This window comes from Gorilla gorilla, chromosome 9, assembly GCF_029281585.2.
Source record: "Gorilla gorilla gorilla isolate KB3781 chromosome 9, NHGRI_mGorGor1-v2.1_pri, whole genome shotgun sequence".
Lineage (NCBI taxonomy): Eukaryota > Metazoa > Chordata > Mammalia > Primates > Hominidae > Gorilla > Gorilla gorilla.
Window position 1 is genome coordinate 85554356 of NC_073233.2, and position 16477 is coordinate 85570832.

Sequence of the window (16477 nt, forward strand, 5' to 3'; positions counted from 1 at the left end):
ATTCTTTCACTAGGTACTTATGGAGCATTAACTATCTGTCAGCACCATGCTAGGTATAGGGGACACAAGTCCATGTAAAACAGACATGGTCCTTACCTTCATGCTAACAATCTAGTGACGAAGAAAAATGTTAATAAATCATCACAACCACACTCATTACAATTGTAAGTGCTTTCAGGGAAAAGAACTGGTTGCTATGAAGGCATATAATGAGGGGGATTTGATCTAGACGAGGTTAACAAACTAAAACTGAAAAGGAAATTGCAGGTAAACAGCATGTGCAAAGGGACTAAAAGGCGATGCAGCAAACGCAGAGAGTGTAAGGGAGACTGTGATAAGATAGAGTTGGAGAGGGAAGTAGAGATGAGACTATGCAGTGCCTTACTGGCCTTGTTAAAAGTATCAATGCTTGGCTTGGTGTGGTGGCTCATGCCTGTAATCCCAGCACTTCGGGAGGCTGAAGTGGGCAGATCACCAGGTCAAGAGGTTGAGACTATCCTGGCCAACATGGTGAAACACCGTCTCTACTAAAAATACAAAAATTAGCTGGGCGTGGTGGCGGGCGCCTGTAGTCCCAGCTACGTGGGAGGCTGAGGCACGAGAATCGCTTGAACCCGAGAGGTGGAGGTTGCAGTGAGCCGAGATGGTGCCACTGCACTCCAGCCTGGCGACAGAGCAAGACTCCATCTCGGAAAAAACAAAACAAAACAATCCTTATCCCAAGAGCTATGGAAATCTGATAAAGTATGTTAAAGCAAAAGAGGATGACATGAACAGATTTACATTTGGAAAGGATCACTCTGCTCTAAAATTATATGACTAGGCCGGGCGCGGTGGCTCATGGCTGTAATCCCAGCACTTTGGGAGGCTGAGGAGGGCAAATCACCAGAGGTCAGGCATTCGAGACCAGCCTGGCCAACAAGAGCGAGACTCAAGTCTCAAAAAAAAAAGAAAAAAAAATTCTATGACTAAAGATGGAAGGCAAGAAATATATATACAACTGCTAATAATCAGCATGATAGGAAAAGCATACACTTCTGGATCATGCTCTGTACTTGCAAAATAAATCCTCTTTCGCTGTAGACATTTCCATACACTTCATACCTGTAGCTTATACATTTCCTTGTTCTTGTTGATCTCCTTTCAAGCAAGTTTGCTTTGGATTTTTTTGAATCTTTTTTCTTTTCTTCTTGATCTTCAGAAAAGTCTGGCTCCTTAAAAAATATGATAATAAGCATAGAGGTTATTCCTTATGCAGAACAAAGTTCCTTGGGATAAACAGTTTTGTAATCTCCATTTAGGTAGCACATGTGAAAGGTCTGAAAAAGTTTGAGATGATCCCCTCCAAAAGTGAATAAACATGGCAACACTGAGTATACAGATTAAAAAGAATGCTGGTGATTAAAGGATGAAATCCTTCTGTATTAAAATTCTTATGCTTTAGTGAGTTTATAACCAGTACTTGTTTTAAAACAGTCATGATGAAGTTTTTCCATTGATAATTTAATTTAATTTGCAACAGAAGATGTTCAACAGGTATGCTGCATGAATGAAAGATTTAGAAGAAAGGGGTTGCTACTCAAGGAAATAACTTGACAGGCCATTTAAGCTTGTGATTTAATTAAGCCGGAATGAAATTACTTATACACATTTTTACAAATTGCAAAAATTACAAATTATGTAAATTACAAAACTACATTTTATGCACTTTCACTCATGATATACCCACCTTAGTTATAAATTAGACTAATAAATGCAAAACAAAGGTAATCCTTCAAAAAACCCAAACTGTGTTGAAAAATACAAACTGAAGTTTTCAACAATCCCCAAAATAAAAATTAAAAATCAAATCTCCCCAAACTCTTCTTTAGTCATTTTACATAAACAGCATGCAAAACAAGCTAACAACACATTATAAAGTTCAGTGTAAAAACAGAAAACACACTCCAAAGGTAAAAGCTGTAAGTTTAGTTTAGATGTGATATCACATTTTGGAGTTACCTGCATACATAAAATTTCAATCATGAGGGATTATGGGTGATTTCTCGAAGGTCTTAAATTTCCATTTTTAATACTGGTATATCATAGATTTAAAACCACTGTCCAGGAGCGGTGGCTCATACCTATAATCCCGGCACTTTGGGAGACCAAGACAGGCAGATCACCTGAGGTCAGGAGTTCAAGACCATCCTGGCCAACACGGTGAAACCCCGTCTCTACTAAAAATACAAAAATTAGCCGGTATGGTGGCGGGCACCTGTAATCCCAGCTACTCAGGAGGCTGAGGCAGGAGAATTGCTTGAACCCAGGAGGCAGACACTGCAGTGAGCCGAGATTGCGCCATTGCACTCCAGTCTGGGCAACAAGAATGAAACTCCATCTCAAAATAAATAAATAAATAAATAAATAAATAAATAAAACCACTAACATTACATAAGGTGGGTAAAATTTTAGAGCAATTATGACAATCTCCCATTTAAAAACATTACAAATCAGAAACTTACTTGTGGAGGAATGATGTTTTCAATACTGATACCAACATACACCAAGCGTTCTTTTCTTTAGGTGAAAAACAAACAAAATACATGAGATTTGCAGAAAATAAAATTGTTATGTAAACATCACGAATACACATGTTAAAATTACAATTTCATGTTAACAGCAGAGGGTAAGTCACAGAAATGTTAGCTATTATTTATTTATTTATTTATTTATAGACAAGGTCTCACTCTCTTGCCCAGGGTGGACTGCAGTGGCGTAATGTTAGCTCACTGCAACCTCTACTTCCCGGGTTCAAGTGATTCTACTGCCTCAGCCTCGCAAGTAGCTGGGATTACAGGTGAGAGCCACCACAACCAGCTAATTTTTGTATTTTTAGTAGAGATGGGGTTTTGCCATGTTGGCCAGGCTGGTCTCAAATTCCTGGCCTCAAGCGATCCACCCACCTTGGCCTCTCAAAGTGCTGGGATTATAGGTGTGACCACTGCTCCTGGCCCATGTTAGCTATTAAGTATAAAACTTTAATATAGTATTAGTATGTGTGGGGAGCTCAACATTTCCTAGGGTTAAGATAACAATATCTTTCAGAAATGACTTACATTGGCGAAATAAAACCTATAACTGAAATAAGACAAGCAACTTCATCAAGAGTCATGCTGTGACAAGTTGATAAGATTAGATGGAAAGCCACCTTTGATTAGACAAATTAGATCTTTGTTATGCTGGAGAAAGTTTTTAGTAATATTTTGGGTGTATGTATAAACAATTATAATCTCATGGTAATAAATATTGCTATAAAAATTATGTAAACAAAACCTTATCAAGGTCCCAGTGAATGACACTGAGACCATTCATTCCTTGCTGTTGAAAGAGAAAAAAGCAATGCAGACGTATAGCTCTGTGCTCTAGAAGGCCACAACTGAAGATAAGTAGAGCCAGGAAATACAGACTTGAGCCAATGACATCTCCATAGTTTCATTTCCAAGAAACAAACCTTTGTTGATTTTAATTAAATTACGTATTAAAAAAACAGCAGGATGGCTGGGTGTGGTGGCTCATGCCTGTAATCCAAAGCAGGAGGTCCCCCGATGCTGGGAATTCAAGACCAGCTGGGCAACACAGTGAGACGCCTGTTTCTCTAAAAATTGAAAAAATAAAAATTGGCCAGGTATGGTGGCACACACCTATTGTCCCAGCTACTCAGAAGGCTGAGATGGGAAGATTACTTGAACTCAGGAGTTGGAGGTTGCAGTGAGCTTTGATCATGCCACTGCACTCCAGCCTGGGCATCAAGAGTGAGACCCTGTCTCAAAAAAAAAAAAAAAAAAAAAAAGAAAGCAGGTGTTTTCCCTGGTTCTCTCAAAGTTAATCCAATTCAAGAACAGCTGAGCTCTGACATGCCTCTGTATGTTAAATTGAACTGAACTGAAATAGTAACCATTCTGTCTCTCTCTGCTTGTAATGTTCCTTATATAAGGATATTAATGTATCCAGCTGGCTAGGTCTTTTAGAGTGCAGCCTTTAGTGCCCTGCTAACAAGAATATTCATGGTCTTTTTAGAGATAGGTTGTGATGCTATTAAAACTGGTATGTTTAAAAATCATTCAGTGGACTTCTAAAACATCAGATTTCACAGAGCATCACACCATCAGGTCTGTAGACAGTTGCTGGTTAGCCACTAAATACTCACTGAAATGTATATCCATCCCTCTTTTCCACAAGACCGTAGAGACCTCTGTGGTAAAGACCACATTATATACTTCCTCATTTGATTACACTCATTGGCATAAAGTAGGTACCCAATACATGTTGCTTAAATGTTGAATGACTGCATAAACAAGGGTTGCTTAGGGAGTAAATAGGGAGTAAAATGCTCTTGTATTATGACATAGGGAGTAAGTACGCCTCTAAGCTGCTAGGATGAATGCTAAATAAGTTATTTCACAGATTTTTAAAAAGTGAATATAAGTGCTTACTTTAGAAAACTGAATGATGATGGCTAGAATTTACAGCTAATATTTATTTTAGAAACACATATTTTGCTGTTTAGAGCTCCTAAGATTCATATACATGTGTGTGTATACATGCACACACACACATACTTGTATTCTAGGAACTATATACAACAAAAGCTTTGTTAACCAGATTATTAGGGAGAATCAGCAAACACCAACAACAATCCGTTAACTGGCTCTGTGCCAGACTGGTCTTCCTGTAACAGTAACTTTCCTTTCTTTTCTGTACACAATCTGAGAACTTAGTATATGACATAAAGTCATAATTACAGATGTCCTCTTAAAGGATGACATTTAAAGCCGGGTGTGGTAGCTCATGCCTGTAAACCCATAATTTTGGGTGGCCAAGGTGGGTAGATCACTTGAGGCTAGGCGTTTGAGACCAACCTGGCCAACATGGCAAAACCCCATCTGTAGTAAAAAATACAAAAATTAGCCGGGTGTGGTGGCGTGTGCCTGTGGTCCAAGCTACTCAGGAGGCTGAGGTGGGAGGATCACTTAAAGATGGGAGGCAGAGGTTGCAGTTATCGTGCCACTGCACTCTAGCCTGGGTGACAAAGCGAGACTCTGTCTCCAAAAAATAAAAAGGATGACATTTAAATAAAGAGGATTACCTAGAGTAGGAGAGAAAGTAAAGGAACTAGTAAATTGGAGACAGTAATATAAACAAATATTGTGGCATACTTTAAAATAAAAATTTCTAAAAATCAAAATATTTCATAATTGCAGTGGCATATCCTATAGTATATGAGGCTGTTGTCAAAATTTTTTCACCAGGCTTTTACACATATAAATGGTATAAGCATCAAAAGGCTCCAAAGAATAAGCAGGTAAGAAATTCTTAGTGGTTTACATTCTTGGCTTTTAGAAAGAATACATTCTCAGCTGGGAGTAGTGGCTCATGACTGTAATCCCAGCACTTTGGTAGGCCAAGGCAGGTGGATCACTTGAAGTCAGGAGTTCAAGACCAGCCTGGCCAACATGGTGAAATCCCCGTCTCTACTAAAAATACAAAAATTAGCTGGGCATTGTGGCGCGTGCCTGTAATCCCAGCTACTCGAGAGGCTGAGGCAGAAGAATCGCTTGAACCCAGGAGGCAGAGGTTACAGTGAGCTGAGACCCTGCCACTGCACCTGAACTCCAGGCTGGGTGACAGAGGAAGACTCCGTCTCAAAACAAAACAAAATTCTCTTCCTTAGTGGATGAGTCTATTAGCTATCTACATTTCTGAGACAAATCAGCTTCAGGACATGGGAAAACTGCTAATTTCTGAAAAGGATAAGCAGATTTGAGCAAGATGGAGGCAAAGGAAAAATCTAGTTTTTATTCGTGATTTAATTTAAATACCTTTAGTTACATCTTTTGCAGTGTCAAAAATAAAAACAAGAGAAACAGCACATCAAAATAGTCCTAGTAATTTCATACAGGATCATTCTTTATTTTTTAAAATGTTCTTGGAAAATATTCCAAATATCTGAAACACAAGTAGTTTATGGAAATAACCCAAGGTTTAGCTGGGTGTGGTGATGGGCACCTGTAGTCCCTCCTACTCGGGAGGCTGGGGCAGGAGGATCCCTTGAGCCCAGGAGTTCCAAGACCAGCCTGGGCAACATAGTGAGACCCTGTGTTCAAAAAAAAGAAAGAAAGAAATAACCTAGCATTTCTCAATTCAAAGTACTTTTATGTCCTAGTCAATTTGAGAGATTAACTTGCCTTTAAACTAAGTAGCATCCATTACGAGCCAGAGTGCTCAAACTGGGTAGTAAAAAAAACAAAACCTTTAGGTTCTGGAGGCTGAATCCATTTTTAAGGTTCACCTTTGCACAAGGTAAAGTGAGAGGATTATGGGACAAGCTGATTGCCTTAAGGCAAGCTAAATTTGGAGGGCGAGACTATGAGTCAGGGGATATAAGGTAAAGAAGTAGCAAATGAATGCTTAGATTTCCTCAATCATACTAGTGTATAAACGGGCATCAAGTCCTATGACAGATTAATCCTCTGAAAATTCTCCCCAACACCTCCACCTTATTATCACAATGCCTGCCCTAATTCAGGCCTTACAGACTCTCAGGTTTGCTATTCCAACAGTCCCAACTCTATTTCATTCTTCTGTTACCAGAGCATTTTTTTCTGAAATAAAGATATACTTACATACGTCTCCTTTGATGGCCGCCCCACTTTCTATAGAGAATAAATCAAATTCCCCAACCTGGAAAGCTATTCGCAATTTGGCCTTACTCAGCTTTTACAAAAATCTATCTCCTACCATTCCTCTACTGTCACTTTTACACTTTGCCTTTGCTCATGTTTGTGCTCTTTGTCTGAAATATGTTCATCGGTATAATCTCAATTTATCTTACAAGGCCTCTCTTGAGAACCCCAAATCCTATGAGAACTAAAATGCTCCTCCACCATGTTCCTGTACTGCTTTTAATATATCTCCACTTTTCCATTTTATCGTATCATTGGTTCATATGTCTGTACTATATTATTGGTTCATATGTCTGTATTCTCTAATAGAAGGTGAGTTCCATGTAAACAAGAGCTTTGTTTTTGATCTTTCCTCTTCAGTTTGGTATATAGTAGGTGAAAATGAATGTTTAGAAATAGATTAATTAAAGAAGGTACAAATAAATATGAACTATTGTCCTGATTATGAATCCCCTTTTAAAGACTAGGCTCAAGTTCAGTCTTAAGAACTTCATCTAAGAACCCTTCTCCAGGCTGGGCACAGTGGCTCACGCCTGTAATCCCAGCTCTTTGGAAGGCCGAGGCGGGTGAATCACAAGGTCAGCAGTTCGAGACTAGCCTGGCCAGTATGGTGAAATCCCTTCTCTACTAAAAACACAAAAATTAGCCAGGCGTGGTGGCGGGTGCCTGTAGTCCCAGCTACTCAGGAGGCTGAGGCAAAAAAATCACTTGAACCTGGGAGATGGAGGTTGCCATGAGCCGAGACTGTGCCACTGCACTCCAGTCTGGGCAACAGAGCAAGACTCCATCTCAAAAAAAAAAAAAAAAAACCTTCTCCAACTGCTTAAGACCACCACTGCAATGCTATATTGAAAAGAGGGGCATCTCTTACAGTCAGTAGGACACAATTCAGCATTTAATACTCTTTATTTCACCAATGTTAGCTGCCCACCCAAGGAGATGACAGGGATAACTGAATTACAGACCAGTTCTTACAGTTTTTTTGTATTCTCTACAATACTTAGTATGGACATACCCTCCACAATATTTGGGCCAATATTTATTCAGAGAAGGTTCTGACAAATACCTTATTTATTCATTTATTTATTTATTTTGAGACAGAGTCTCACTCTTGCCCAGGCTGCAGTGCAGTGGCGTGATCTTGGCTCACTGCAACGATTCTCCTGCCTCAGCCTCCGAGTAGTTGGGACTACAGGTGTGCGACACCATGCCCAGCTGATTTTTGTATTTTTAGTAGGGACAGGGTTTCACCATGTTGGCCAGGCTGACCTCAGGTGATCTGCCTGCCTCGGCCTCTCAAAGTGCTGGGATTACAGGCGGGAGCCACCATGCCCAGCTACTTCTGATAAATACTTCAGATAGAAAGTTGGCAAACATTTCCTATAAAAGGAAAGATAATAAGCATGCAAGCTTGGCAGGTCATAAGGTCTCTGTTGCAACTACTCAATGCTGCTGTCACAGGGCAAAAGTAGCCCCAGACAATATACAAACAAATGAGCAAGGTTGCGTTCAATAAAACTTTATTCACAGACAATAAAATTTGAGTATCATATAATTTTCATGTGTCATGAAATATGATTCTAGTTTTTTCCCCCCAATCATTTAAAAACATAAAAAACATTCTTAGTTAGCAGGCAGTACAAAAACAAAAAAGAGGCTGGATTTGGCCCACAGGCCACAGTATGCCAATCCTTGTTTTAGATGGATCCATTTATCCATACAGTGAGACAATTCTGCTCTCATATTCCCAAACAAAACATTAACACACATATAAAAATACCTTCGTTCGGCACGCTCTTTCTTCTTTAAGGCAACATCCAAATCCTGCAACTGTTCCTCTAATTTTTCACAGAGCAGTTTCTGAAGAAGCAAAATAGATAAGAGTAATTTTAAACAACTTTTAGCAATCATTTATTACATACATGTTAACTTCATGGGTAGTGTGCTCTGAGAGCTGGTAAGGGACCACATAGTAAGTGAACAATGAAGCTTTTCTTGTGTTTAATTAAACACACCTTTTGAACAGAAGATGAGCACAGTACCTTTGAAATAAAGCACACGTTAAAGAAACATATAGCTTTGCCAAAAGAAATGCATTCTGTGCCTATCCTACTGGCAATAGTCAATGTTTAAAACAGCATTTGGTTCAACATGTGTATGTAACAGTGATTATACTTTTTAAAAAAGATCCCAAGATGTTTTAAAGGGAGAAGGTTATACGTACGATATAACATAATGATGCCAAAAACTATTTTTTAAAAAAGGAGACTGGGCTGGTGTTAGTGCTGTGGTATTTACAACTAATTGATCACAACCAGTTACAGATTTTTTTGTTCTTTCTCCACTCCCAGGGCTTCACTTGACTATCCTTAAAAAAAAAGAGACTGTAAAAAAATATACAAACAATGCTACACAGTTACTGAGTCAAAACAGAGCTGAAAAATGTAATTGATAATAAAGCTGTGCTAAGCCACAGAAGTCCATTTCACTGAAGAATGCATAAAGCTCATCATTTTATTTTATTTTTTGAGACAGATCTCACTCTGTCACCCAGGCTGGCGTGCAGTGGCACAATCTTGGCTTACCGCAACCTCTGTCTCCCAGGTTCAAGCGATTCTGGTGCCTCAGTCTTCTAAGTAGCAGGGATTACAGGCGTGTGCCACCATGCCTGTCTAATTTTTGTACTTTTAGTAGAGATGGGATATCGTCATGTTGGTCAGACTGGTCTTGAATTCCTAGCCTCAAGTGATCTGCCTGCCTTGGCCTCCCAAAGTGCTGGGATTATAGGCATGAGCCACCATGCCTGGCCAAACTTTCATCATTTAAAAAAAATAATTATTACTACTTTTAAATGTTTTAGAGATGGTGTCTTGCTATGCTGCCCAGGCTGGTCTCAAACTCATGGCCTTGAGTGATCCTCCTGCCTCAGCCTCCCAAGGAGCTGGGACTATAGCTATGTGCCACCATGCCTGGCGGTGTTTTTGTTTTGTTTTTTGTTTTGTTTTGTTTTGTTTTTGAGACAGAGTCTTGCTCTGTTGCCAGGCTGGAGTACAATGGCGTGATCTTGGCTCACTGCAACCTCTGTCTCCCGGGTTCAAGCGATTCTCCTGCCTCAGCCTCCCGAGTAGCTTGGACTAAAGGCGTGTGCCACCATGCCCAGATAATTTTTGTATTTTTAGTAGAGACAGGGTTTCACCATGTTGGCCAGGATGGTCTCGATCTCTTGACCTTGTAATATGCCCACTTCGGCCTCCCAAAGTGCTGGGATTACAGGTGTGAGCCACTGTGTCTGGCCTAATCTACCATTTTTAAGGCAAATGAAAGTAGGTTTGTGAGAGAAAAGTAACCAATGAGCACAGCAGCACAGAAATAACCTGATTCTTCAGTTTCTAAAAGAAATTTGCCTAAGATAGAAGAGAAAGAGAATCTATGTTTCTCCTAAGCCTGATAACACCATCTACAAAACTACTGACAAATACAAAGTAGGTAGAAACCAAAAAAGAGGATGAAACAAAGTGATACGTAGGAAGAAACATATATCCTTCCTTCTACATATCTACACTTGGTGCTTTTTGTGCTTTTAACAAATACAAGAAAAAAATCATTCATAATTTTACAAAACTTAGAGGGCTTTTGATAACTGCTTTGGGAAAAAAAACAAAAAGGAAAACCTAAAAGCTATTAATAAAAGGTAGAAATCTAAACAGAGGTAAATATTATTTACACATTGCTTTGAAGGTTAAAAATATTCATTCAGCAGCTATTAAACAGTTATTAATTTGAATACAAACTCAAAGACTAGAAAACCAAGTGGGCGGGGTCTTACATGTTGGCAAGGTGGGCAGAACCATTCTCCATCTGGGATGATCATCAGGGGAGGGCGAAGGCAGGCAGTATGGTATCCACTATCGCAAGAGTCACACAGAAGAATCTGAAATAACCACACTGATGTCAACCTAACTATGACTAAAATTCAATGACTCTTAGGTTAAAGACGTTTCAATATCTCTGAGTACTATACTGCAAAGCACTCTTTATTTGCATAAAGCTAGTAAATAAAAAAGCTCTGATGATTAGTGATCTGACATTTATTTATTTATTTATTTATTTATTTGACAGAGTCTCGCTCTGTTGCCAGGCAGGAGTGCAGTGGCACAATTTTGGTTCACTGCAACCTCCGTCTCCCGGGTTCAAGTCATTCTTCTGCCTCAGCCTCCTGAGTAGCTGGGACTACAGGTGCCTGCCACCACACCCAGCTAATTTCTGTATTTTTAGTAGAGACGGGGTTTCACCATGTTGGTCAGGATGGTCTTGATCTCCTGACCTTGTGACCCACCCACCTCGGCCTCCCAAAGTGCTGGGATTACAAGCATAAGCCACCACGCCCAGCCCATGCTAATTTTTTAAAAAACCTAAAAAAAAGTTAAGCTATAAAATTTAGTTAAAAATAACAAGTCCTTTCTGACCTAGAGTTAGAATCCTTTTTCATTCAGTATATAGTCATAAAGGCTATAACAACATATTCCTCATAACAAAGTTTTAAAGCTCAAGTATCAAAGACTACCCTACCACACAGAATTTTTAAAACACAAAAAATTTCCATTTTAAATAGCATTTCAATTACTTACCTGTAAGAAACACTCATGGTTCTTTTTAAAATAAGGAAGAGACTGAGGTATAGAAAAGGAATACAACTACATTCAGAACCGCCATCATGTAATACAAAGGTTCGTAACATCACTTAGTCTTATAGTTGTTTTATCGGTATTTGAGTTTAAGAGGACCAAGGTCTAAAACTAAACACAGTATACTCAAAAATGTTTAATTTAAAAGAAACTTTTTACTTTTAAATAATTTTAGATTTACAGAAGAGTTCCAAGATGGTACAAAGTTCTCTTATATCCTTCACCCAATTTTTAACACCATTACCTCATATAACTATGGTACATTTATCAAAACTAAGAAATTAACATCAATACTATGAACTAAACAACAGGCTATTCAGATTTCACAAGTTCTTCCACTGATGTCCTTTTGTTGATTTTGAATCTTACATGTCCCCTTACATTCAGTTATGTTTTGTTAGTATCCCCAGTACGTAACCGTTTCTTGGTCCTTCTTTGTCTTCCCTGACCGACAGTTTGAGGAGTACTATGTTAGTCAGATATTTTTGGTAGACTGTCCTGAAATTTGAGTTTGTTTGATGTTTACTCATGATTAGACTGGGGTTCTGGGTTTTGGAGAAGAACCTACAGATGGGAAATGCCCTGCTCACTGCATTGTATCAGGGGATACATGTTATCAATGACTTACTACTGCTGTTATTAACTTTGGTCACTTGGTTAAAGTACATCTGTTGGTTTTATCCACTCTAAGGTCACCTTCCGTACTCTATTCTCATGATAAATGCAACCCACACTCAAGGGTAAGGGAATTAAGTTTTCTAGAAGTATGAGTATCAAATAATTTGTGGATATATATATTAAGTCTCAATAGTAATAAATCAATAAATACCTTGGGGGAGATGCACTGAAGCTATGCCAATATCTTCTCACTCCTTAAGGTTCTGCTCACTAGTTTTAGCATTCGCTGGGGATTTTGCTTGCAACGATTGTTACTGTGGTGTTCTGATGGTGATTTTCTATCTCCCTTATGCCTTCTACATATGTTATTAGGAATTATTCTGTAAGGAAAATAAGTCTCTTCTTCCCCACATTTGTTTATTCAATTATTTATATCAATATGAATTAATGATTATTTTATTCTTTGGGTTACAATCCAAAGCTATCATTATTTAATTTGTTGTTGGAACTGTTCCAGCCATGGACACAATGGAAGCTCTTTCAGGTTGTCTCTTGTGTCCTTGGGACTTGCCTGCATTTTTTTTTTAAGTACTTCCTTACTTTCTGGCACAACAGGATGTTTCAGGAACATCTTGTATTTTCCCTGCCCAAGACTTAGAACCAACCATTTCTTCAAGAAGCCCTAGCTCCTTTACTGGATAATGGTACTTAGAAACCAAGATCTGGATGCTCTGAAAGCTCACTGCTACTGGCAACTACTTTTAATCTCTCTCAGAGGACAGCGCTAAGATATGTATGTATGGATATGTATACACATATATCTTTCTGTGCCTATATTAAAATAAACATGGAGTTCATGCTAGTATCTCCAGTTCTAATCTACCATCATAGGGTTCATCATGGCTCCTATTATTTACACTTTATTTGCTCAACCCTAGTATAGATGAAGTTTCTACAATCTTAACCTGTACCATGGGGGTGGGAGGAGGCACACCATTACAATGCATCATCACTTGCTCGCAATACCCAGGGTTTGGTACTTACTTACATTAGCATTATACTTCTGGTATACAGTTGATTGCATAGGCACATGTGGACTAACCTGGCCACCTAATCAATTTATCACATAGTTTCTATAAAACGTAACCTAAATTTCAAATATCAAAATTACAGGTAAACTTTCAGAATTTATTTCTAAAGGGAAGATTGCTTCTACTCTGCAGTAAAGGCAAAGTCTCACTAAATAAATATTACCATGTAAGATTTCCAAGCCTCAGGTGATAATCCATTTATTTTGACTAAAACATCTGGAAAATCCCTTAGAGTTCTATATTCATTTATACATTTATTGCTTTTCTGCTGTTAAAGCTCAATTAAGACAAGGACCATGCCTTTCTAGCTCAGCAGCATATTCTTACGATTTAACACATAATAGCTGCTTGGTATTCTGACTTGAGGATTATCCTTAAGCACTTGGCATAAGAAATCTACCATATTTGGGATCTTCAGTTTCCAGTGTCATTCACAATATAATTTCTGCTCACCCCATTTTACTTCTCATTTCTTCACATCAGTTCATTACAGCAGCCTTTGCTGCCTTAGGTAAAATGCCCTCTTTTAGTTTAAAGGGACATTAGAAAATGGTAAGGAGAGAACACAAGTGATGCTTTTTTTTCTTGATTTAGAAGGCAGAAAAGACTACTATCTCAAATGTCCTCTTGGCCTTTATCTGTATAAAAATATTGACTTAACTTGCATAGCCTTGATGATCATAAAATGCTTAGAGGGATCTTCTCAGCATAATTTCAACATCTATTCTTCTCAGAGCTCAAGTCATTCTCTGGTTCTATCTTTTACTTGAGCCTTTAAAAACTACTGGGTTATGATAAATTTCATTGATAATACATTTAGTTTCCAGATATGATATTAACAGTAAGAAAGAAAAGAGTAAGTAAACCAGAATTAACTTTAACCCAGCACATAATATAGATCAGAAACTGTGCTAGGCAACTTTACACGAGCTGTTAAAAACGCTCCTCAGAAGTATGTGGCGTGAGTCCCACCTTACAATAAAGAAATCAAAATACAGAGAAGATAGCTCCTGATAAGTAGTATCCTGATAAGTAGGATCTGAATTCATGCTGTCTGGCCCTATGCTTTTCCCATCACATCATAATGCTTTGCAGGAAAAAAGAGCCTGGAGAACCACTTCTTAGGAATTTTCCAAACTTTAGAGGATCTCAAATGTTTCTGGTCCACACGATTCTACTCAAGTAGAAACATCTTTCTTTACATTTTCTTCTACTTAATAGCTGGAGTTTGCCTTTAAAGTAAAATCTATTCAAAAGAACAGCACAGGTGCATAGAATTAGGTATAACAAGGCTATTTCCTCAACAGACTCACTTATGAACTGCAAATTATATATATATAAAAATATATTATATAAAATATATTTATATATAATATATAACATATATATTATATATATAATAGATTAGATATTGATTCTCCTGATTCAGGCAACCTTTGAAGAACTTACTTCCTGGGGAAGAAAGCTCCCTATAAAAGTGGTACTATTCTTTTTGGAATATATCTGGTCTACAATTTATTCTCTTATAAACTAAAAATTTTTTTATGTTAAAAAAATTTTAGTCGGTATATAGCAGGTGTATATATTTATAGGGTACATGTGATGTTTTAATAAAGGCATCTAATGTGTAATAATCACACGGGATAACTAGGGTATCCATCACCTCAAGCATTTACCATTTGTTTTAGAAACATTCCAATGCCACTCTTTTGCCATTAAAAAAAATTTAAAGCCCTACTACATTATTACTTGACTTACATGTTTTTACAGGAAGGCAGTAAGGCCTTCAGGCCTAATTTACTTAAAGCTGGCATTTCAAAAATATCATTATAAAGTTACCTATTTATCTATCCAGCCATCCATGAGACAGGGTCTTGCTATGCTGCCCAGGCTGCATTTGAATTACTGGGCTCAAATCCTCCTACCTCAGCCACCTGAGTAGCTGGAACTACTGGCATGTGGCCACCATGCCAGGCAGAAATGCCATTATTAAGTAATTTAAAGGGAAAGAAGAAAAACTTAAAAAGAACAAACTAAAAATACTTGAATACATTCATCAATCTGTGAGAAGAGATTGAGATGTATTATTATGTAGAGGAAATATCAATATACAAGCCAAGTAGAATGAAAGTAGGCTCTTGATCACTGGCCTTCCTACAATTAGGTTATATGAGAAACAGAAATAAAGGTTACTCTGTAGCATACAAGTTATCATTAAGAAATTCAAATAATGATAAAACCCAGAAGACTTAGGTTGCTCCAGGCAACCTCACCATGTCTGTAATATGAGTATTGTTCATTTACATCAGGTACATACTAGCTCAGGATGGTTTGGAAGGCCACATTTTTTGCACGGTTCATCATCATCTGCTAGGATGGCTTCTTCACTTTCCTTTTCTTCTTCCTCTTCTGAAGCTGCAGATGATTTTTCACTGCCAGACCCTTCACTTTCATCATTGCTGGAATATTTCCATCTGCCACGTGTCCGAGAACCAGTCCATCGAACTTTGCCTTTGGGTTTTACCTTGTATAAAATAAAAAAAATTGGGATAATTTGATATTAGAATGTCTTTTAAAAATCTCCTGATTACATGTCCATTGTATAACAATATTCAGCCAATATACCAAAAAAAGGGGAGAAAATTATTATAGTCTCATCATCAGATATAGCTATGGTTAAATTTTGGTATATATTTCCACTATTTTTTCTACATTTTTGTTTACTTTTTTCTTAAAACCGAATTATAATGAACATTTGGTCTTATATTTTTCCTAGTCACATTCTCCTAACATTACTATAAATGCCATTACATAACTGTTTTTATCTAATCCTCTACTAGACATTTAGGTAGTTGTTTCCCATGTTTTTCACTTTCGTCAACAATGTACTGTATCTTTACAAATATTTTTACACACATCTCTGTGGTTAGGATAAATTCCTTGAAGAGGATTCTGGGTCAAAGGTCATGCACATTTTAAATACTTTGTAAGAGAATGATGACTATATTCTCACATATTTTCATATAAAAATTTAAAATCCTGTATTAGAGATAAATTTTAAATTTTAAATAAGCCAGAACTGCATATAAAAATCCTGACAAACGTAAAAATATATACATTCAGAGAGCAAATTTATAATGTGATTAACAGCTTTTTATTGTGTAGTTTTATACTCTTTTAACTTGTATTTTAGTTTATTCCTACACTATAGGTCGTCAGCAAAGAACAAAATAAGTCTAACAACAAAAGAGGAAACTTAAAAAAAAATTAAAAATTCAGTATCTCAGGGAACACAGGATCACTTACAATGAAGAATGATCTGATCGTTTAAATACATTAAAAAGAAAAGTAGCACTTT

At 37.6% G+C, this 16477-nt stretch overlaps 1 protein-coding gene across 2 annotated transcripts in view; it reads right to left on the reverse strand.

Annotated features, from left to right (window-relative positions):
• The window catches only part of RSF1 (remodeling and spacing factor 1), a 160422-nt gene that overhangs the window by 22621 nt on the left and 121324 nt on the right, over window positions 1–16477 (reverse strand). For both annotated transcript variants that reach the window (XM_031015963.3, XM_031015962.3), the window contains exons 7-11: window positions 15437–15643; window positions 10552–10656; window positions 8506–8585; window positions 2505–2559; window positions 1105–1214 (exon numbers count right to left, since the gene is read on the reverse strand). In XM_031015963.3, the coding sequence (XP_030871823.3) occupies window positions 1105–1214; window positions 2505–2559; window positions 8506–8585; window positions 10552–10656; window positions 15437–15643 (557 nt within the window). The remainder of the gene's footprint in view (window positions 1–1104; window positions 1215–2504; window positions 2560–8505; window positions 8586–10551; window positions 10657–15436; window positions 15644–16477) is intronic.